General features: G+C 47.7%; 1 protein-coding gene across 1 annotated transcript; it reads right to left on the reverse strand.

The window, feature by feature from the left end:
• Window positions 1-5560: 5560 nt before the first annotated feature.
• Window positions 5561-10494, reverse strand: NEFM (neurofilament medium chain). The gene is made up of 3 exons (XM_059490905.1): window positions 9433-10494; window positions 8903-9027; window positions 5561-7539 (listed from the first exon to the last, which is right to left on the reverse strand). The coding sequence occupies exons 1-3, from the start codon at window positions 10492-10494 to the stop codon at window positions 6147-6149; spliced, it is 2580 nt and encodes an 859-aa protein (XP_059346888.1). The 3' UTR covers window positions 5561-6146.
• Window positions 10495-22439: the final 11945 nt, after the last annotated feature.

Here is a 22439-nt window from a genome sequence, read left to right on the forward strand (position 1 = left end):
TTCCTCGTGCATGTCCTCTGTCACTGATGCCCTTAAAAGGTTGATAAAGGGCTTTATCCCACTCTTCTTGTGAATGAGAAGTGGGGAAAATCTCTTGGGTGTAAAATTTCACACATTTTATACCAATACCCTGGGGTGTGGTGGTGCCTGGGATGGGTCTCACTGGCTGAGGGTGCAACAAGCACGAACTCCCTTCTGAAAAATGGGAATTTTATCAAACCAACACAGAGGGGAAAGGCAAATGTGGCTGTTAAATTGTGGCAGGATTGTTCAGTGTCTGCAGGGTCACTGAGGAGAGCGAAGAACAATTTAGGATGTAGGTGAGGCTTGGAGCAAAGACTCTTCAAAAATCACATTAAAATCAGAACACGATGAGCAGTGAGAAGGGTGGATGGTGCAGGGGAAGGAGCTGCCTCTCTCCCCCAGGTGCTGTCTGAGCTCAGCCCTGCCTCATTTTCTTCTGAGAACTTCCCAGGGCCTTTTGAAGTTTAGGCTGAGCTAAAAAAGGCACAAAAAGGAGCATTTCAAAGCAGCACAGCCTGGCAGTTCCACAAGCCATGTCCTGTGCTCTGAGCCTGTCAATGTTCAATTGCCTGAGGCTGATAGAGGAAATTAAACCTTGTAAGGACAAGCACTGGGCCAATGCTGCCAATGAAACCAGTTTAAAGACACAAAACCCATGGAAATTTGAGTTAAAACAACCGTTAATGGCTGCACTAAACCTTACAGAAAGGTTTTCTGGATGGGTTTTTGCACAGGATTTTGGGGTAATTTGATTTTATGCACTGGTGCTGTGGTATCAGCTGGTTTGCATTGGTTCTCCTCAATGGCTTTGTCCAGAGAGAAAGGAAATCTCTTTTTTTATACAAGTCTTTGGGGGGTACCAAAAGCATCTCCCTGTATAAAGTGTGATAAAAAAAGATTACCATGGATGAAGCAAGCACTTCAGATTATTATTTTCTTCCACATTCCCAAGAAAAGGAGCAAGAGAAAGAAAAAGAAGCTTGGTCATACCATTCAGAAAAGCAGTAATGCCAGTAACTCACAGTTCCAGTATCATTTCCAATCATTTTTTCCCCTACTTTCCTAGGAGTTTGACCCTTTTGAGAACCAGAAGTAAAATAATTTTCACTTTCTTCAGCAACACCTCTTAAATATTTATTTTCACGTTTCCCTCCTGCTTTTAATGGAGATTTTTCTCCCTGTGTTTAAACATTTCTTTTTTACATTTCCCTCCTCTTTCAATGGAGATTTTTCTCCCTGTGTTTAAACATTTCATTTTTACATTTCCCTCCTCTTTCAATGGAGATTTTTCTCCCTGTGTTTAAATATTTCTTTTTTACATTTCCCTCCTCTTTCAATGGAGATTTTTCTCCCTGTGTTTAAACATTTCATTTTTACATTTCCCTCCTCTTTCAATGGAGATTTTTCTCCCTGTGTTTAAATATTTCCTTTTACATTTCCCTCCTCTTTTAACGGAGATTTTTCTCCCCGTGTTTATGCAGAGCCATTGCTACAAAGCAGATTTTATTTTCCCTCTGCAGGACAGGGGTGAGGAGAACCTGGGGACCTTGAAGTGCTCTTCACAGAGCATTCAATATTTCTTTTTTACATTTCCCTCCTCTTTCAATGGAGATTTTTCTCCCTGTGTTTAAACATTTCTTTTTACATTTCCCTCCTCTTTTAACGGAGATTTTTCTTTTTTACATTTCCCTCCTCTTTTAATGGAGATTTTTCTCCCTGTGTTTAAATACTTCTATTTACATTTCCCTCCCCTTTTACCTGATATTTTCCCCCCTGTGTTTATGCAGAGCCATTGCTACAAAGCAGATTTTATTTTCCCTTTGTGGGAAGGGGGTGAGGAGCACTGGGGGAACCTGCAGGGTTGTTCATGATTCTGATTATGATTGCTACAAAGCAGATTTTATTTTCTCTCTGTGGGAAGGGGGCGAGGAGCACTGGGGGACCCTGCAGGGCTCTCACAGAGATCTCTCAGGGCTGAGGGATGGAGGGAGCTGCTCTGGGGTGTGACAGCCCCAGCTGCCCCAGCAGACTGTTGGGGCTGCTGCTCGGAGATAAGGAATGGGAGCTGCTTCTCAGAAACGGGAGCTGCTTCTGGGAACTGCCCCAGTGCACTCAGCTGGCTGCTCCTGAGGAGGGAAATGCTGTTCCAGCCCTGGGCAGAGCCCAGCAGGAGCATCAGAGGCAGAGCAGAGCTGGACAGCTCGGCTGGAGAGAGCACTGACCAGGGGTGGAGGGACGGGACAGGGGCTTCAAATGGCTTCAAACTGGCAGGGAGGAGCTTTAGATGGGATATGGGGAGGGAATTCCTTATTCAGAGGGTCTTGAGGGGATGAGATGGAATTCCCAGAGAAGCTGGGGCTGCCCCTGGATCCCTGGCAGTGCCCAGGGCCAGGCTGGACAGGGCTTGGAGCAGCCTGGGACAGTGGGAGGGGTCCCTGCCATGGGCAGGTGGGACTGGAGGGGCTTTAAGGTCCCTTCCAACCAAACCATTCCATGATTTATCAAACCATGCCTTTCTCCAAGCACTCTGAGCTCCTTTAACTCTACAAACCCCAAATTTTCATCTCCTTTCACAATGCTTTTTTGCTGACTAACTCTTCCTTCCCTCAGCCCTTTGCATCCCTCTTGCTTTTGGGAAGTGAAGCTCCCTGTGCACCCGGGGCTGTTTCAGAGCAGCACACACAGAGCTGCAGCAGCTCTGCCCTCCCTGTGCACCCAGGGCAGCTCCAGAGCAGCCCCCAGATCTGCAGCAGCTCTCTCCTCTCTCCTGCAGCCGTTCCCAGGCTGGTCCCTGCTCCCTGGGTTATTTTTAATGCCTTGCAGCTCCGCAGGCTGAGTCAGCCGAGCAGGAGCTGCAGCAGGGCTGGCTCTGCAGGGGCACCAGGCTGGGTTCCCCACTCCTGCCCTCTGCCCAGCCCGGTGGGGAGCCTGGGCCGGGCTCCTGTGCCCGAGCAGCTCCAGGGCTGGGGATGGATCCTGCTGCCAGCACTCCTTACCTGGGAGAACCCAGGGCTGCCTTTGACGCAATGCAGTAAAAGCTGGCACAGGGAGCCTTAGGAGAAACTTTCACCCCAGTTGCAGCTGCAAGTGAAGCCAGAAGTGTCCTGGGGGTCTTTCCTGCTCTTTGGGGCTGGATCGGGCTGAGATCTCACCCCAGGGAAGTGCTGGGTGCTTTCCCTGAGGTGCACACACAGCCCCTCACACCCCCTCTCCCCTCACAGGGGAACACCTGTACAGAACACCCACAGCCCAGAAATTCACCTTTAATAACTCAACAATTAACAGCCCATCATTTCCTGCCACCCAGATTAGTTAGGGATGCTTTAATCCTGAAAAAGCAGCAATAAAGCCCGAGTGTGGATGGGGAGAGCACAAACCCCGATGACTGGAGAAAATTCTGGTGCCTGACTCAGCTCCCTGACAAATGCATCCTGTTTGTTTTGTAATGCTTCTCAGCTTGTTCCCACCTGGAATTTTGTTCTGGGATGCTGAAAAATAACTCTGGCATCTCCACAAGCCAGCACAGGAAAAAGATCCTGGTTTAGAGCCCTCCAGCTCTTGAAGCCATGGTGGTCTAAATATCCCACCTTAAAAGAGATGCAGAAATCTTCACTGTAAATTCCTTTAATTATTATTTTTCCCTGCATGGATTTTTTTCCTATTGTTTAATGAACTTCTCTGTCTGAAAATAATTATTCCCATCACTGGTTCTGTGCAGTCTGGAGGAGTAATTGGTGCAGAACAGGCAAATAACATCCTATTTATGCCTCTCTGCCCGGGAATGGGGCTCTCCTTTGAAACTGTTTGATTGCAGATGTCAGTAGACAAAACCTCTTGGCACCATTAAATATTAATCAGTTCTTACAATTTTATAAACATTTAGAAATGTGTTAACCACTTGCTTGTTCCTCTTAGGACTTGCTGGGAACATCTGCAGTGGGAAATGGGCTAAACACACAAATCCAATGTGTTGGAGCAGGGGGAAAACACACTTGTGGGTAATAACTGAAAGCTGTGAGGGTGAAAGGGGTGGAATGAGGATGTTGTGGAACACATAATTCCACATTAAATATTGGTCTCTGGTTTAGTGCCGGTGTTCTCTTGGAAACTGTTTAAATCTAAGGGGAAAACACCTTTGATTCTCACAAGCCTTTGGGCACTTTGTGCTTTTACACAATTTGATGTAGATACCAAAAAACAGGGGAATACTACACTCCTTGTTCCTAAAGGTAAAGTTATTTTTGTGTCACACCCACACAGGACTATGGAGAAGCTCCTGTTTAATTTGTTAACTCTGCTTTAATTAAACATCACTCAGCAGCCAAGCTGTGGAGCACAGATTCCCATTATTGATAGCAGCAGGAAAACTTCCATTGCTTTGCTCCACAGACACCCAGATTCACTTGGAAGCTTTATCTGCTATAGGCTCTCCACCACTTCTCCAGTGAAGAATGTGCTGAACACTTTCAATTAAAAACTCCTTGATCTTCAATTATTGATGGGGTGAAGGCACGTGGAAATTCTAGATTTTGATCAGACCCTCAGTCAGGCAACAGATTTCAGGGTAGTCCACGGCCTGAATCCAGGCATGAAAATTATTTGCATTTCTTTGTGAGTTGTGGGAGGTGGGGCAGCAGCTGCACTCTTCATTTTCCTTTTGAAATGGGAAGCAAAACCAAAATTAATCCTATAATGACCAATTAATTCTCACATTGGAGTTGGGGCTTTATCTTCTCCCCTTTTTTCCTTTGTTTCCATTTATTTTTCCACGTAGAGCAATTTTTGATTGGCTTTGTTCTTAACAAAAGAACAAATTAACCCCCTTGGGTTAATTTTTGGTTTTAGAATTTTGTGTTTAGAGGCAAATTAAACTTTTTGATCATTGGACCCAGAGAATAAATAAGGAGGTTCCAATAAAATTAAGGCAAGAGGGGGTAAAATAACCAGTGCCAAGCCTGTTCTGAGGGCTTGGTTGAGTCCCTTAATGGGTTTTTGCTCAGCTGAGTGACAAACTGGTGCCACAGAAGATGCCACACCCAGCCTCTCTCCCCAGGAAAATCCAGGAATCATTTGGAAATTGGCTCTCTGTGTGTGGATGTTGGGGTGTAAGGAGGACAACAACACTTGCAGCAGATTTTAACATTTTTTGGCTCAGCACAAACAGGACTGGGGGCTTAGAGTCTTCCCCTTCCTAAAAAAAAACAATTGCAACCCCTCTAAGCACCTCAAGGCCAGGCAGAGGTGTTCTATGGATTCCTCTTTCCTCTAGAAAATTTGGGATGTAGCTCTTATTTTCCTAATTGAGCCTTTGTGTTGTTAGAGGAAATTTGTCCATCATATCCAATTCCCAAGGCACAGAACATCCTGAGCTGGATGGGACCCCCAAGGACAATCAAAGCCCAACTCTAGACAAAAGAGAACACCAAGGAAAAGAACCTCAACCAATTACCAACCCATGCAGCTGCATTCCCATTCAGGAGAGAGCACCCAGCTTAGGGAGGGGTTTAAACTGGGAAAAACTCATCAGAACAAGTCATGTTTTCATATTGACCTTTATTGAGCAAGAACTGCTGTGACTGTTTTACATCAAACAACAAAAGGTTGCGTACTGTGCATGTCAACAAGGTTCTCCCAGGAGCAAAAGTCCACCCTAATTGCACCAGTGAGGTAAACATAATTAGTTATAAGTAGCTTTTTTTTATTTTTTAAGGCTAGGAGAGTTCTGGTTCTCATGAATACTCTATGACTGTTTTCAGTTTGGTTTTGGCTCAGTTGGTTCTTTGCATAATACATCTGAACTCGCTCCTCAGATATGTCCCTCCAACAGCTCAGGAAATTCAGAAAAGCTTCCTCTGCACATTTCATCTCATGCACTAGTAGTAGTAGTATTTTTTTGTAGATCCCCAAGCTCTGTGGAGGGAGTACATCTTGAGCCTGCATGCATTCCCCCCCCCTTCCCTATATTGCACGAAAAAGTAAAATACTGTGTGTCTGGAGCCTCCGTGAGAGAACCCGATCTGCTTTGAAGCCGTCACCCACATGCATTTTGCAGCTGTCTATGGCTTAACCTTTTGCACCGACCCAAGCTCTTGAATTGGTTTGAATTTTAGCTATGGTTGCTTTTATTCGCTCTCTTTAATCTCCTTTACTACAGCATGTGAAGTGACTTTCTCCACTTTCTTGGTGGACACCAACTTCTCCTCAAAGCTCTCTTCGTGCTCCTCCACCTTCTGAGTGACGGTCACCGACTTCGTGATGAACGTGGTGCCGCTGTCCCCGCCCTCCCCGGTGATTTTCTCTGCCTTTTTGGTTACTACGATTTTCTCAGCCTTGTCATCCACAGGGCTCACGTCGAGGCCGTTAGTGACCACTCCCTTGTCTTCCTCCTCCTTCTCCTTGGACTCCTCCTCCTTCTTCTCCTCCACCTCCCCGTTGACCGCGATGTCTTCTTTCCTGGACTCCTTCTCGGCCTCGGCGCTCACTTTCGTGACCTTGGTGACAGTGATGGTCTCTTCCACCACAGCCTTGGCATCCTTGCCTGGGGAGGGAGGTTTCTCCGGGGACCGCGGCTTCTCGGGGCTTGCGGCTTTCTCAGGGGTGCGCGGCTTCTCGGGGCTGGCCGGCTTCTCGGGGGAGCGCGCCTTCTCCGGGGGTGCCAGCTTCTCCGGGGGTGCCAGCTTCTCCGGGGGTGCCAGCTTCTCCGGGGCCACGGCCTTCTCGGGGCTGGCAGCTTTCTCGGGGGTCGCAGCCTTTTCTGGGGTGGCAGGTTTCTCCGGGGTCACAGCCTTCTCGGGGGTGGCAGGTTTCTCCGGGGAGGTCACCTTTGGTGTGGCAGGTTTCTCTGGAGATGCAGCTTTCTCCTCCTCCTTGGCCGCCTTCTCCACTTTCTCCACCTTCTGTTCCTTCGCTGCTTCCGCGGCTTTTTCTTTGGGGGCAGCCTTGGCCGGCTCTGTTACAGGGGATTTGGGGGGGGACTTTACGGGAGGTGTTTTGACCTTCTCTGCCTTTGCTGGTACCTCTTCAGCTTTGCCCTTGGCCTCAGGTTTTTCCTCCTCTTCCTCAGCTTCCTCCCCTTCTTCCTTTTCCTCGATTTCTTCTTTTTCAGAGCCACCTTCTTCTGCAGCGTCAGATTTTGCAGCTTCTTCTTCCTCCTCTGCTTCCTCTTCCTCCTTCTCTTCCTCCTCGGCTGCAGCTTCTTGTTCTGCAGGAGCTTCTTCCTCTGCAGCTTCTTCTGCTTTTTCTTCCTCCTGTTCCTCTTGCTGTGCCTTGGCTGCCATTTCTTCTGCGATGGCTGCCAGGGCATCTTCCATTTCAGACTTCTCATCCTCCACCTTCGTCTCTTCAATGATTTCTTCTACAAACTTGTGCTGGACCTTCAGCTTTGGTGGTTCGATTTTTGTTTTCTGGATTTTGGTGGATGCTATTGTGACAGATGGTTGTCTGTGTGTGAATATGGGACCAGTAATGCTTCCAGAGAAGGCACTGAATCTTGTCTCCTCACCCTCCAGCAGCTTCCTAAGGGAATCAGGAGGAGAGAAAAAAAGAAAATGAGCATAAAAAACCAAAATAAGGGACAGCTATGGGAATAATTTTGTCTGTCCCATCCTTGGAAGTGTCCAAGGCCAGGCTGGACGGGGCTTGGAGCAGCCTGGGATCGTGGAAGGTGTCCCCGCTTTGGGATGGGCTTTAAGGTCTCTTCCATCCCAAACCATTCCAGGATTCTATAACATTTCCCTGCTGTACTATTCCCCTGCCAGCAGGATGGGACCAGTTTGCTGTGGAATGTGCTGGAACTGTCCAGGGCCATCCCCTGCTCACAGCCCCAGCCCAGCTTTCCTTGAATCTGCTCTTTTTGCAAACTCACATTCAGCAGGTTTTAGCTTGGTATTGCTTATGACTAGTGTGATACCTTCAGTGATCAGTTAAAATTCATCTTTACTGTCAGAAAGCTTCGTTGTGGTGTAAATCAGCAGGGATTAGGACAAACTAGGTAATTTAATAGGATTCATTATGACTTAGGCAAACAGAACTTGACACAGCCAACAGACCCAAATCAAATATTGTGTCTGAGACAGTCACAGCTGATTAGAGCACGTGTTCTAATGTCATAATTTGGGCATCCACCTTTTCTTTGTGGGAATATGAGAACTTGAGGCTTCAGCTGACTTTGGCAGCAGGCAGCTACAGCCCCTGGCATGTCTGTGTGTCTGAGCAACCTCAGAAATTTCAACAGATCTCGAGATGGGGGTGGGTTTTTGTTGTTTTTACTTTTCTTCTGTTCAAATGTTTTTCATCTAAGCCTGTGACCCAGAAAAATCAGGAGCTCTCCAGTGAGAGTTCTGAAGTGATACAGAGGAGACTAAAAAAACCTGCCAGGTGATGGCAACAGCAAGCAGCGCTCAGCTCGAGATTAGAGCAGATGCCTCTGAAGGAAAGTTGAGCAAGAAAAGTAAAAGTGTTTGTGACAGACAGATCAGCACTCACTGCCTCAAACCATGATCAAGCAAATTCACTGTCTCTCGCAGGCGATAAAAGGGAGCTCTGGTGACAAGCCCTGCATGCCTGGCATCTGCAAAGCAGACGGGAATTAAAAATAACCTCGTCTTTCGCTGCATCTGCTGCTCTGCAGCCAAGGACAGGATGCGGCACGGGAGCCGGCACTGAGTCACGCTGTGCCGTGCCCGGGGGCTCGCTGGCAGCTCTGCTGATCCCTAATGACCTTCTGGGCTCTCTAATGGCTGCAGGGATGCAGCCGAGCTCTCATTTCACCCGTGTTCACTGCCTGCAGATATTGCTTAGCTGTGGTAAAGCTTCCTGAGCCAGCAGCATCCGCAGTGCTATTAATATTCCAGACGCGTCTGCAAAGATACCACTGTACCTGTATGCAGCAATTTCGATGTCCAGGGCCATCTTGACATTGAGGAGGTCCTGGTACTCCCGCAAGTGACGAGCCATTTCCCACTTGGTTCCTCTGAGCTCGTTTTCCAGCTGGTGAATCGTGTCCTGCAAGGGAGTCGCAGAAAACCCCTGTGACACAGGCAGAGCCGCGCGCGGGGACAGAGCGGGCACAACTTCTCTGAGGGCACTTTGAGAAACTCTTCCCGCCGCTCGGGGAGGCAGGGCTGCCACCAGAGCAGGACCCGCCAGCTCCCACCGCATCGTCCCCCCGACCTCCGCATCCCTGCATCCCGCGCTGCGGAGCCGGCACAGGGCGCGTCCCGCATCCCTCCCGCATCTCCTGCTCCCGGAGCCGGCACCGGGCACCTCCCGCACCCTCCTCCCGAATCACCGGGCACCTCCCACATTTCCTCCTCCCGCCACACCGGGCACCTCCCAAATCCTCCCCCCCGGAGCCGGCACCGATTCCCCCGGCGGGCTCGGGACAGCCCCGCGCCGCCGCCCCGGTACCTGGTAGGTGGTGAGGTCGTTGTTGTGGCGCTCCTCGATGTCGCTGAGCTGCCTCTCCAGCGACTCCTTGGTGCCGCGCACCGACTCGAGCTCGATGCTCTTGGACTGGAGCTGCCGGCGGTACTCGGCGATCTCCTCCTTGGCGGAGCGGATCGCCTCCTTGTTCTGCTCGGCCGCCTCGGTGAGCTTGGCGTAGCGGCACTTGAACCACTCCTCGGCCTGGTGCATGTTGTGGTCGGACTGGCACTCGAGCTGGGCGCGGATCTCCTTCAGCGCCGTCGTCAGGTCCGTCTTCAGGTAGTCCTTCCTCTCCACGGTGGCGTGGGACGCCTGCAGCTGCGCCAGCAGCTCGGCCACCTCCTCCTCGTGGTTGCCCCTGAGGAAGGCCACCTCGTCCTGCAGCGACTGCACCTTCTTGTCCAGCTCGGCGCGCATCAGCGAGGCCTCCTCCATCTCCTTGCGCAGGGCGCGGATCGTCGCCTCCGTCTCGTCGCGCAGCCGCGCCTCATCCTCGAAGCGCTCCCGCAGGCGCTGGATGTCCTCCTCGATGTGCTCCGAGTCCAGCTGGATCTGCGCCTTCTCGTGGCTCACCTGCTCCAGCGCCCCGCGCAGCTCCCGCAGCTCCTGCTCGTAGGCGTCGCTGAGCTGCGCCCGCCCGGCGTGCTTCTGCCGCAGCGCCGCCAGCTCCGCCTCGATCTCCTTGTTCTGCTGCTCCAGGTAATGCACCTTCTCGATGTAGCCGGCGAAGCGGTCGTTGAGCCCCTGCAGCTGCTCCTTCTCGTTGGAGCGGCTCAGCTTGAGCTCGGCCGCGCCGTTGAGCAGCGAGGACTGGCTCACGTCCAGGCTCTCGGCCGAGCTCAGCACCGTGGAGCCGTAGGCGGCCCGCGGGCCGCCCAGGTTGGGGCGCTTGTAGGAGGAGGACACGGTGCTGCCCGAGCCCCGCGACCACGACTGCGAGCGGAAGCCGCTGGACGGGGAGGCGCTGGCGCGGCTGTAGGTGGCGCGGGTCTCGGTCACCCGGCGGTACGAGGGGTTGCCCAGGGGCTCCATGGTGTAGCTCATGGTGGGGCGCTGGGGGCGGCGGTGCGGGGCTGCTCCGGCCGCCGCCGCCCCTTTTATAGCCCCGCCGGGGCGGCCCCGCACACGTGTGCGGGGGGCGGCTCCCCCCGGCCCGGCCCCGGCCCGCCCCGCGCCCCGCCCCGGCTCCCCCTTCCATCCTTCCCTCCTTCCTTCCCTGGCGCCCCTCGCCTTGTCCCGGCCGCCCCTGCCCGGCCCCTGCCCCTCCCCGCTGCCCCTTCCCCATTCCCCATTCCCCGCTCCCCTTGCTGCCCCCGCTCCCTGCCCCCCTCCCCGTTGCCCACCCACTCCCCCCTTGTCTCCGCTGCCCCCATCTCTCTTTTCTCCCTCCCGCTGCCCCCTTCCCTTCCCCGTGTTCCTTCCCCCTTGCCCGGCTTCCTTCCCCCCCTTCCCTCGGCCAGCACCCTCTTTCTTTCCTTCCTTCCATTCTTTCCTTCCTTCCTTTCTTTTTTCCTCCCTTACTTCCCATTCTTCCCTTTCTTTGTCCCTTCCCTTCCTTTTGTTTTTTTGTTGGTTTTTTAATTTTCCCCCTACTCTTGCTTTCCTGCCTTTCATTTCTTTCCCCTATTTTTTCCATTCCTCGTCACTCTTCTCCCCCTTTTCCTCTGTTTTCTCTCCGGCAGCGCCCAGGGCAGAGCGGAGCGCGGTGCCGGCCCCGGGCCGCTGCCGGGGCTGCAGAGCGGGGTAGGGCCGGGGCTGGGAACGGGAGCGGGAACGGGAACGGGAACGGGATGCGGGATCAGCGCCTCCATCACCACGGACAGCTCCGGCCCCGCGGGCTGGGGGTCGGACCGGCCTGCAGCGGGGCTCGGGGGGCATCGGGGGGCACAGGGAGCCGCAGATGGGTGCAGAGGGTTGTTCCCCCATCCCCTGTCCCCCATCCCCCGGCGGGGCTGGCGGTGAAGGTCGCAGCGGGCGGGGGAGGCGCTCGCCGGAGCTCTGCGGCACCGAGCGCTCCCCGCACCGGCCCCGGGGGCTCTGCGGAGGGGCGGGGGGACCCTGGAGCGCTCAGCAAGAGTTTGGGAGACCCCCGGCATCCCAAATCCTTGCTCTTGGTTCTTCCCTTCCTCTCTTTCTTCCTTTCTCTTTTCTCTTCTCTTTTCCTCCCACCCATCCGCTCTGATCTAACGCTTGGTGCATTGCTCAGAATGAATAATAAATTGTTTGAAACCTTGGTAGAAATTACGTTTCTGGGGGGAAAATAGACTTTGTATGGGCTGCATGACAGTGCCTGGCTGCCATCCAGGCTCCGAACCCTCCTGGAGGGATTACAGCTGCGGAGGAAACGGATTAGTAAACTGCAAAGAGAAAATAAAAAAACCATAAAACAACCAAAAAACCCCCAAAACTGATGGTGCTAGAAAAAGCCCTGCCACAGCTCGCGTGGAAAAGCAGAGGGACGCTGAGGGGGGAGAGGTGACTCCTCACTCAGACGATGCAGAAAGGGCTCTGCTGTGATCACAGCCGGGATTTTTGAGCAGACGAGCCTGTGAAAGGCAAACCCCCCTGCCAAGCCGGTTCCCGGTGGGATGGTGTGGCCGGGCAGAGCTCGGGGACAGGGTTAAACTTCGCCGGGCACACGGAGCCTCGCAGCCCCGGCGGCTCATTAACATGACGCTGTCATAGGACTGCAGCACTGCAGTCAGGCACTGCCCGGGTTTATCCCGGGATTGCTCCGAGCACGGGCAGCTCCAGCCCTGCCTCACCCCCCAGATCATCCCCACAGCACAGGGGCTTTGTGCTAATGAAGCAATCGCGGATTCAAAACCTGCCTCGTTCATTTTGCTGAAAGTTTCTGCCATAGGCACAAACCCCTTTGGATTTCATTGGGAGCGAAAATAAAATTACTGCCTGTCAGGGCATTGCATTTTGTTTCTTTTTAGGGTGAAAGATATGTTATGATCTGGTTTATTAATGGGGTTTTTTCCCCTGATAATAGAGATTGGGAGGGGGAACAGATCGTGGTTTAACCCATAAGGAAAACTCACTGCATAAGGAAACACAGAGTTAACAGAGGTGCAGGGGAGCTTTTATTATCCTTTTAATCTCCTGACAACAAGGACTGGCAGATGGAACTTTGTAATAAAACTCCCTCTCATTAAATACCTCGGTGTTTGAAATCCACTTACCCTGTATGCAAAATAAATTGATGCTTTATAACCAGGCAGGGCTAAGTTTGATTTATTTATTTAATAGTGATACCAAGCAATGCAAACTTTTATGGAACACAATGCATCCCATGTATATAGGGATTGCTTTAAAAATCAGGTTATTTAGAAGGGGAAAAGTTGGCATTCACGGAGGTGTTTAGTGAAGAAATTCTGAAATAAAATTCATTGTTTTAATTGAAAACAGAGCCTTGCAGTGTGAATTTCTGCTCTCTAATCAGATGCAGGGGGACAGAGCTCCTGCTACATTATCCTGAAGGTGGTTTGAAGGTTAAAGTGAGTCAGGGAAATCAGTCTGAGATGTTCCCTCTTTTTTGATGAGTAATTAAACCCTTTTCCCTTTCTGTCTGGAGATATTGAAATGCAGGCTGATATTTCTGCTGAAGGAGAATTGTTTTTGCCTCAAAGTTGACCAAAGCAGAGCAAAGCTGATGTCTCAGGATTGAGGCAGGAGGAGGGAAGGGGCACTCCCATGCAAAGGGAAAGCAGCAGCATCGATTTTAATCTTGATTGTCCACTACTGACAAACCTGCAGTGAGGGGAGGGGGACACTGAGTCCTGCAGCTTCCTTAAAAAATAAGAGAAAAGGAAAGAAAATACAGAAAGTGGCGTAGCACAACAGCCTGGCTGCTGCCAGGGAAAGATCAAAATACATCCAATGATAATGAATTCATTTGAATATATTAAGAAAGTAATGAATCAGATGGGTGGAATAAAAGAGGGGGTTGGGTGGGGTTTTTTATGTTGGAGAGAGGCAGCAGAATGAAGGCACTGTGCAGGTAATGCAACGTGGTTGGAAATATTACAGATTATTTGTAATAATTAAGATTGGGAGATTAGATTGTAATAATTAAAGGGGATTTGTCTTGATAAGTTTTTAATATAAAGCCTGGTTAAGTTTAAGCAATTCAAGCCTAAATAGATCTTAATGATAACCATGTAAGGAGGGCAAACAGCGACATCAGATGGAATTTTGACAGAGAGGAAAAGGAGTCAGGAAATCAGGATTTGTTCCATTTTGATGTTCCCCACCAGGCAGTGATGGGACTGGCCAAACTGCAGGATTTACACCCATTTAGGGCGTAAATTTACACCCATTTCCAGCCCTGGAGCCCCTGGTGTGCTGTGGGGTCACCCCAAACTCACCATCAATAACATCAGGACATCAGCAGGAAATTGGTCTCGTTCCAGCTGAGCCAGGAGAGCAAGGACAGACATTTGAGCCCAGCTGAGGATGTGGCCTGGGATATTTAAATAGCCACAGCCAGGGAGGAAAAAATGGGATTTATGGCCTAAGGGCCTCATCCTGGACTGCTGGATGCTCCTTGAAAGGGGATTTCACCCCTGAGGGAGCCCAGGGGTGCCCAGCGCAGCCCAGGGCCAGGCAGGGCTGATTTTTAACAGGATTCATTTTTTCCGTGTCATTTGTTCAGGGTCTCAAGATTTGAAGGATCAGGTTTGGGTTATCCTCTTCACAAAAGATCTTCAGCATCCTCAGGGACTTGGGGCTGGAGGGGAGAGAATGAACTGTGAGCATTTTGGGGTGGGAATGGGTGATTTTAAGGTTCCTTTTGGGGTGGGAATGGATGATTTTAAGGTTCTGTTTGGGGTGGGAATGGGATGATTTTAAGGTTCTTTTTAGGGTGGGAATGGATGATCTTTAAGGTTCCTTTTGGGGTGGGAATGGATGATCTTTAAGGTTCTTTTTAGGGTGGGAATGGGATGATCTTTAAGGTTCTTTTTGGGGTGGGAATGGATGATTTTAAGATTCTTTTTGGGGTGGGAATGGGAGGATTTTAAGGTTCTTTTTAGGGTGGGAATGGATGATTTTAAGGTTCTTTTTGGGGTGGGAATGGATGATCTTTAAGGTTCTTTTTGGGGTGGGAATGGATGATCTTTATGGTTCTTTTTGGGGTGGGAATGGGATGATCTTTAAGGTTCCTTTTGGGGTGGGAATGGACGATTTTAAGGTTCTTTCCGACTCAAACCATTCCAGGATTCCGTTTCCTCTCTGGGGCTGAGGTGGGGATGTCAGTTTTTGGCATCACAGCACAAACACAAAGGTCCTGCTGGGCAATGCCTGTGCTCTGAAAAATTGATGTGTTCATTTTGTTTCTGCTGGAATCTGGACTCACAGCAGAGCTGTAACACAGCAGCATTCTCCTAATGCACTTTCCATCATTTCCTCTGAGCCAACTGAGGCCCCTCAGCACCTCAAATCAAGCCCTGCCAGACACTTGGGTTATTTTCTTCATGCAGAAACGTTCTGTGTTGCATCTGAAGGTGAAATATTCCTGAGAGCCCAGCCCTGAGGCAGAATTTTCATTCCACTGACCAGTGAAGGAAAATTTCTTGGAAATTCCTCCAAATCATTGCTGAGCTCATTGCTGCTTTCACCTTCCTCAGTTTATCTGCTGCAAGAGTCCCTCATGGAATGGTTTGGGTTGGAAGAGACCTTAAATCCCACCCCATCCCATCCCCACCTTCCACTGGTCCAGGTGGCTCCCAGCCCCATCCAGCCTGGCCTTGTGGAACATTCGCCCCAAAATTTCCTGCAGCGTCAGCACCAAGAATCATTTCACAGCTCCAGACACACTTCAGGCATTTACTCACTTCAAAAAAGGAAACTTTTACCAGACCACCCACACTTTTCTGGGGTGTTTTCCCTGCATTTTGAAAGCCCTGCATTGCACATTGATTTTATAACTCCTGGAGTGGGATGTTCTCTTTCCTGGCCACCTCCTGTTCTGCTTCCATGGGCCACTTCTTTAATCTGCAGGAATTCACAGAGGAGCAGGATGCTGAATTATTCCATGAAGGGCTTAGCCTGGAGTCTGCTGATTAATAATAGAAAGAATAGAAAGATTTCCAAGCAGATTCCTGCAGCTTTGTGTGGTGTTCTTTGGGATAACAGGGAGGGGGTGACAGGGGCAGGGAGATCTTGTGCTTCCAGCTCCCTGATATTCATGGCTTTGATTTTCCACCAATAAATTCCAGCAACTTTTGGAATCCTTGGCCGGCAAAAGCTCTGCCTGTGCTCCTTAATTGGGTGTTGAGCTCCTTTCCACTGCTTCTTTTAACTGTCCTTTAACCAATTAATTATAGAACTGTGATGAATTTATGTGAATCATGGGATCACTGAGTCCTGGAAGGGTTTGGGTGGGAAGGGACCTTAAAGATCGTCTAATCCCAGCCCTGCCAGGGCAGGGAACCTTCCCCTGTCCCAGATTGCCCCAGCCTGGCCTTGGGCACTGCCAGGGACCCAGGGGCAGCCACAGCTCCCTGGGAATCCCATCCCAGAGAAGGATTCCTTCCCAATATCCCATCTAAACCTACCCTCCTGCAGTTCAAAGAGCAAATTCAGCCCACAAATGACCTGTGACCCTTCTTAGTGACATTTCTGGAGCGATGGCCACGTTCCCTGGGCAGATATTGGAGAAGTTGGCTCTTACCAGACAATTCTTTTGTCAAACCCAGTGTCAGAGGAGCCAAAACCTGAGAGGGCAGCGGTGAGAGTGCCTGAACAGCTTTTCCCAGGCAGGAGGAGTTTGGAGGTGCAGGGTGAGGCTGCAGTGGCAGAACCAGCTCCCATTTATTCAAGGAGAAGGATGAACTCCAAGGAATCCACTGAGCCTCAGTTTCCTTCCTTCTGCAGCACCCACTGCGGGATCCAGGCACAAACCCTGGCAAGGATCAGCCCTGAGCACCACAAGGCTGGGATTAGGCTGGGAGGTGGCTGGGATTTGGGTGGGATTAGGCTGAGATTAAAATGGGATTAGGCTGGGATTTGGCTGGGATGTAGGTGGGGTTTGGGTGGGATCTGGGTGGGATTTGGCTGGGATTAAAATGGGATTAGGCTGGGATGTGGCTGGGATTAGGTTGGGATTAGACTGGGATTAGGTTGGGATTAGACTGGGGTTTGGCTGAGATTTGGGTGGGATTTGGTTGGGGTTTGGCTGGGATTAGGCTGGGTTAGGCTGGGGTTTGACTGGGGTTAGGCTGGGATTAGGCTGGGAATTGACTGGGATTAGGCTTGGATTTGGCTGGGTTTTGCTGGGATTAGGCTGGGATTTGGGTGGGATTAATTTGGAATTAGGCTGTGGTTTGGCTGGGATTAGGCTAGGATTTAGCTGGGATTTGGCTGGGGTTTGGTTGGGGTTTGACTGGGATTAGTCTGGGATTTGGGTGGGGTTAGGCTGGGATGTGTCTTGGATGTGTCTTGGATTAGGCTGGGATTAGGCTGGGGTTAGGTTGGGATTAGTCTGGGGTTTGGCTAGGATTTAGCTGGAATTAGTCTGGGGTTAGACTGAGATTTGGCTGGGGTTTGGTTGGGGTTAAGCTGGGATGTGGCTGGGATTAGACTGGGATTAGGCTGGGATTAGACTGGGATTAGGCTGGGATTAGACTGGGATTAGGCTGGGATGTGGCTGGGATTAGGTTGGGATGTGGCTGGGATTAGGTTTGGATTAGACTGGGGTTTGGCTGGGGTTAGGCTGAGATTAGGCTGAGATTTGGCTGGGATTTATCTGGAATTAGTTTGGGGTTAGACTAAGATTTGGCTGAGATTTGCCTGAGGTTTGGCTGGGATTAGGCTGGGATTTGTCTGGGATTTAGCTGAGATTAGGCTGAGGTTAGGCTGGGATGTGGCTGAGATTTGGGTGGGATTAGGCTGGGATTTGGTTGGGGTTAGGCTGGGATTTGGCTGGGGTTAGGCTGAGATTAGGCTGGGGTTAGGTTGGGATTAGGCTGGCCTGGATGAGAGGCAGAGGAAGCCCCATTTGGTTGGTTTTTAACCCTTTGGTTTTTAACCCGTTGGTTTTTAACCCTTTGGTTTTTAACCCTTTAGTTTTTAACCCGTTGGTTTTTAACCCTTTGGTTTTTAACCCGTTGGTTTTTAACCCTTTGGTTTTTAACCCATTGGTTTTTAACCCTTTAGTTTTTAACCCGTTGGTTTTTAACCCGTTGGTTTTTAACCCTTGCTGTCCCACGCCCTGCTGGGTTTGTGCTCTCTGCTCCCTTTCCCTGGTGGTGTTTGATGTCTGGCACCCAGAACAGCACAAATCCAGGTCAGGGCAGCAATCTCCTGATGAGAAAGTGACCAAAAATAGCTCTTCCTACCTCCTGGGGAAAGGGCTTTTTTTGTAGCCTTCCCTTTCTAAAAATACCACTGACAAGTGCCACAATTCTGCTTTTTCTGACCATTTTTCCTGGAGCTCTGTGTCCCCCATGACAGCTCTGCCATAGGGCAAAGCTAATTTTAGGGTGCTGCTTCCCAGGAAATAAAGGAGATAAATTGCAGCAGGTTGGAAATTAGAGGCAATACCCACAACAGCAGCTGGCTGTGACATTTATTGTCACACACGTGGGCCATGCCAGCAATAATTATGGGAATTATTGGGTAAAAAGTCTGATTTTTCAGCACCTGGATGGGGAAATGCCACCAGCCTGGGCTGGGATCACTTTGTCCAAATTACCTCCTCTACAGACTGCTTTGCTCAGAATATTCTCAATATCCTGGAAATTCTGGACCTGGTGGATTTTAACACAGCCAAAGTGTTGGGGGGTAAATGGAGCTCAGAGCTTTGGGTCATGTCCAGTCTTGGAGGTTTGGGAGCTCTTGGGCAAATTGAATTTAAAATTAAAATGAAAATCAAATTTAAATCCAAAATTTACATCAAATTTAACCCGAAATTTAAATAAAATTTATACCTAAAATGAAAATCAAATTTATACCTAAAATTGAAACCTAAAATTGAAACTTAAAATTAAAATGAAAATCAAATTTAACCCAAAATGAAAATCGTATTTAAACCTAAAATTTAAATCAAATTTATCCCAAAATTTAAATCAAATTTATATCCAAAAATTTAAATCAAATTTAAAGCCAACATTTAAATCAAATTCATATATATAATTTTAATCAAATTTAAACCCAAAATGAAAATCATATTTAAACCCAAAATTCAAATCAAATTTAAAGTGAGCATGAAAATCAAATTTGAAACAAAATTTAAAAGAAGTGATGCTCCCATAATTACAGGGAGTGGCAGCACCTGGATGGGGAAATGCCACCAGCCTGGGCTGGGATCACTTTGTCCAAATTACCTCCTCTACAGACTGCTTTGCTCAGAATATTCTCAATATCCTGGAAATTCTGGACCTGGTGGATTTTAACACAGCCAAAGTGTTGGGGGGTAAATGGAGCTCAGAGCTTTGGGTCATGTCCAGTCTTGGAGGTTTGGGAGCTCTTGGGCAAATTGAATTTAAAATTAAAATGAAAATCAAATTTAAATCCAAAATTTACATCAAATTTAACCCGAAATTTAAATAAAATTTATACCTAAAATGAAAATCAAATTGAAACCTAAAATTGAAACCTAAAATTGAAACCTAAAATTAAAATGAAAATCAAATTTAACCCAAAATGAAAATCGTATTTAAACCTAAAATTTAAATCAAATTTATCCCAAAATTTAAATCAAATTTATATCCAAAAATTTAAATCAAATTTAAAGCCAACATTTAAATCAAATTTAAACCCAACATTTAAACCAAATTTATACCTAAAATGAAAATCAAATTTAAACCTAAAATTTAAACCTAAAATTGAAACCTAAAATTAAAATGAAAATCAAATTTAACCCAAAATGAAAATCGTATTTAAACCTAAAATTTAAATCGAATTTATACCCAAAATTTAAATCAAATTTATATCCAAAATTAAAATCAAATTTAAACCCAACATTTAAATCAAATTTAAACCCAACATTTAAATCAAATTTATACCTAAAATGAAAACCAAATTTATACCTAAAATTTAAACCTAAAATTTAAACCTAAAATTAAAATGAAAATCAAATTTAACCCAAAATGAAAATCGTATTTAAACCTAAAATTTAAATCAAATTTATCCCAAAATTTAAATCAAATTTATATCCAAAAATTTAAATCAAATTTAAACCCAACATTTAAATCAAATTTAAACCCAACATTTAAATCAAATTTATACCTAAAATGAAAATCAAATTTATACCTAAAATTTAAACCTAAAATTGAAACCTAAAATTAAAATGAAAATCAAATTTAATCCAAAATGAAAATTGTATTTAAACCTAAAATTTAAATCAAATTTATACCCAAAATTTAAATCAAATTTATATCCAAAAATTTAAATCAAATTTAAACCCAACATTTAAATCAAATTTATACCTAAAATTTTAATCAAATTTAAACCCAAAATGAAAATCAAATTTAAACCCAAAATTTATATCAAATTCAAACCCAAAATGAAAATCAAATTTAAAACCAAACATTTAAATCAAATTTAAATCAAATTTATACCTAAAATTTAAACCTAAAATTAAAATGAAAATCAAATTTAAACCTAAAATGTAAACCAAATTTATACCTAAAATTTAAATCAAATTTAAACTTAAAATTTAAATCAAATTTATACTGAAAACTTAAACCAAATTAATCCTAAAATTTAAATCAAATTTAAACCTAAAATTTAGATCAAATTTAAGCCCAAAATTCAAATCAAATTTAAAGTGAGCATGAAAATCAAATTTGAAACAAAATTTAAAAGAAGTGATGCTCCCCTAATTTCAGGGAGATGCCTCCAAACGCTGTGTTTGGGACGAGACCCTGGAGCGTAGGTTTGGATGGGATTTGGGATGAAATTTTTGGATGGGATTTGGGATGAAATATTGGATGGGATTTGGGATGAAATCTTTGGGTGGGATTTGGGATAAAAGTTTTGGATGGGATTTGGGATGAGATCTTTGGATGGTTTTTGGGATGAAATCTTTGGATGGGATTTGGGATGAAGATCTTTGGATGGTTGGGATGAAATCTTTGGATGGCTTTGGATGGGATTGGGGGTGAAATCTTTGGATGGGATTTGGGATGAAACCTTTGGATGGTTGGGATGAAATCTTTGGATGGGATTTGGGATGAAATTTTTGGATGGCTTTGGATGGCATTGGGGGTGAAATCTTTGGATGGGATTTGGGATGAAATCTTTGGATGGGATTGGGGATGAGATCTTTGGATGGTTTTTGGGATGAAATCTTTGGTTGGTTTTTGGGATGAGACCTTTGGGTGGGATTTGGGATGAAATCTTTGGATGGTTGGGATGAAATCTTTGGATGGCTTTGGATGGCATTGGGGATGAAATTTTTGGATGGTTTTTGGGATGAAATCTTTGGGTGGGATTTGGGATGAGATATTTGGATGGGATTGGGATGAAATCTTTGGATGGTTTTTGGGATGAGATCTTTGGGTGGGATTTGGGATGAAACCTTTGGATGGTTGGGATGAAATCTTTGGGTGGGATTGGGGATGAAATCTTTGGATGGGATTTGGGATGAAATCTTTGTGTGGGATTTGGGATGAAATCTTTGGATGGTTTTTGGGATGAGATCTTTGGATGGTTTTTGGGATGAAATCTTTGGATGGTTTTTGGGATGAAATCTTTGGAAGGGATTGGGGATGAAATCTTTGGATGGGATTGGGGATGAAATCTTTGGATGGGATTCGGGATGAAATCTTTGGATGGTTTTTGGGATGAGATCTTTGGATGGGATTGGGGATGAAATCTTTCCCTGGGAGGGGCTGGGCTGGAATTCCCGGAGGAGCTGGAACTCCTGGCGGTGTCCCAGGCCAGGCTGGGGCACTGGGACAGGGGAGCTGCCCCTCCATGGGATAAAATGCCCTTTAATGTCCCTCCCACCCAAACACTGCAGCATTCCCCATCTCCCAGCATTTCTGGGGTGCCCAGCCCAGCCCTGCAGCAGCTCCTGGAGCTGGAGGACAGAGAGGAGCCCTGGGAGCTGCCCTGGGCTCCGGGGGCTCAGCCCCTCCAGGGGGATCTGCCAAATTTAATTGGATTCCTTGGGATAATTTTAAAATTCGTTTCTCAAAGATTTTTCTGGATGCAGTTCATTGCCAAGGAGCCAATTCTTGAGAGACAAGGTCAGCGTGAGGTTTGGAATCAAAGAGGGAGGGAGGCAGAAGCTGCACCCAGCTGGCACCTCCTGGCCCTGGGGCACTGCTGGCACCCCTGGAGCTCACCTGGAATTCAGAATATTGGCATGTTTGGCACCCCTGTAGAGCTCACCTGGAATTCAGAATATTGGCATGTTTGGCACCCCTGTAGAGCTCACCTGGAATTCAGAATATTGGCACGTTTGGCACCACTGCAGCTCACCCGGAATTCAGAATATTGGCATGTTTGGCACCCCTGGAGCTCACCTGGAATTCAGAATATTGGCATGTTTGGCACCCCTGGAGCTCACCTGGAATTCAGAATATTGGCATGTTTGGCACCCCTGGAGCTCACCTGGAATTCAGAATATTGGCATGTTTGGCACCCCTGTAGAGCTCACCTGGAATTCAGAATATTGACACGTTTGGCACCACTGCAGCTCACCTGGAATTCAGAATATTGGCATGTTTGGCACCACTGCAGCTGACCTGGAATTCAGAATATTGGCATGTTTGGCACCCCTGAAACTCACCTGGAATTCAGAATATTGGCATGTTTGGCACCCCTGTAGAGCTCACCTGGAATTCAGAATATTGGCATGTTTGGCACTAGTGGAGCTCACCTGGAATTCAGAATATTGGCATGTTTGGCACCACTGCAGCTCACCTGGAATTCAGGTGATGTTTCTACCCCCAGAGCTCCTTCCTACCCCACACTCCCTTTCCGTGGGGGTTTTAAGGAATTCTGTGTGCTGAACGTGCTGCTGGAGGATC

The sequence above is a fragment of the Ammospiza nelsoni genome, chromosome 30, assembly GCF_027579445.1.
Source record: "Ammospiza nelsoni isolate bAmmNel1 chromosome 30, bAmmNel1.pri, whole genome shotgun sequence".
NCBI classification, from domain to species: Eukaryota; Metazoa; Chordata; class Aves; order Passeriformes; family Passerellidae; genus Ammospiza; species Ammospiza nelsoni.

Coding starts and splice junctions, on each gene's coding strand:
- NEFM (XM_059490905.1), bottom strand. CDS start 10,494: ATGAGCTACACCATGGAGCCCCTGGGCAACCCCTCGTACCGCCGGGTG. Junction 9,028..9,432: donor ACGACCTCACCACCTACCAG/GTACCGGGGCGG, acceptor ACTCCCTTGCAG/GACACGATTCACCAGCTGGA. Junction 7,540..8,902: donor ATCGAAATTGCTGCATACAG/GTACAGTGGTAT, acceptor TGATTCCCTTAG/GAAGCTGCTGGAGGGTGAGG.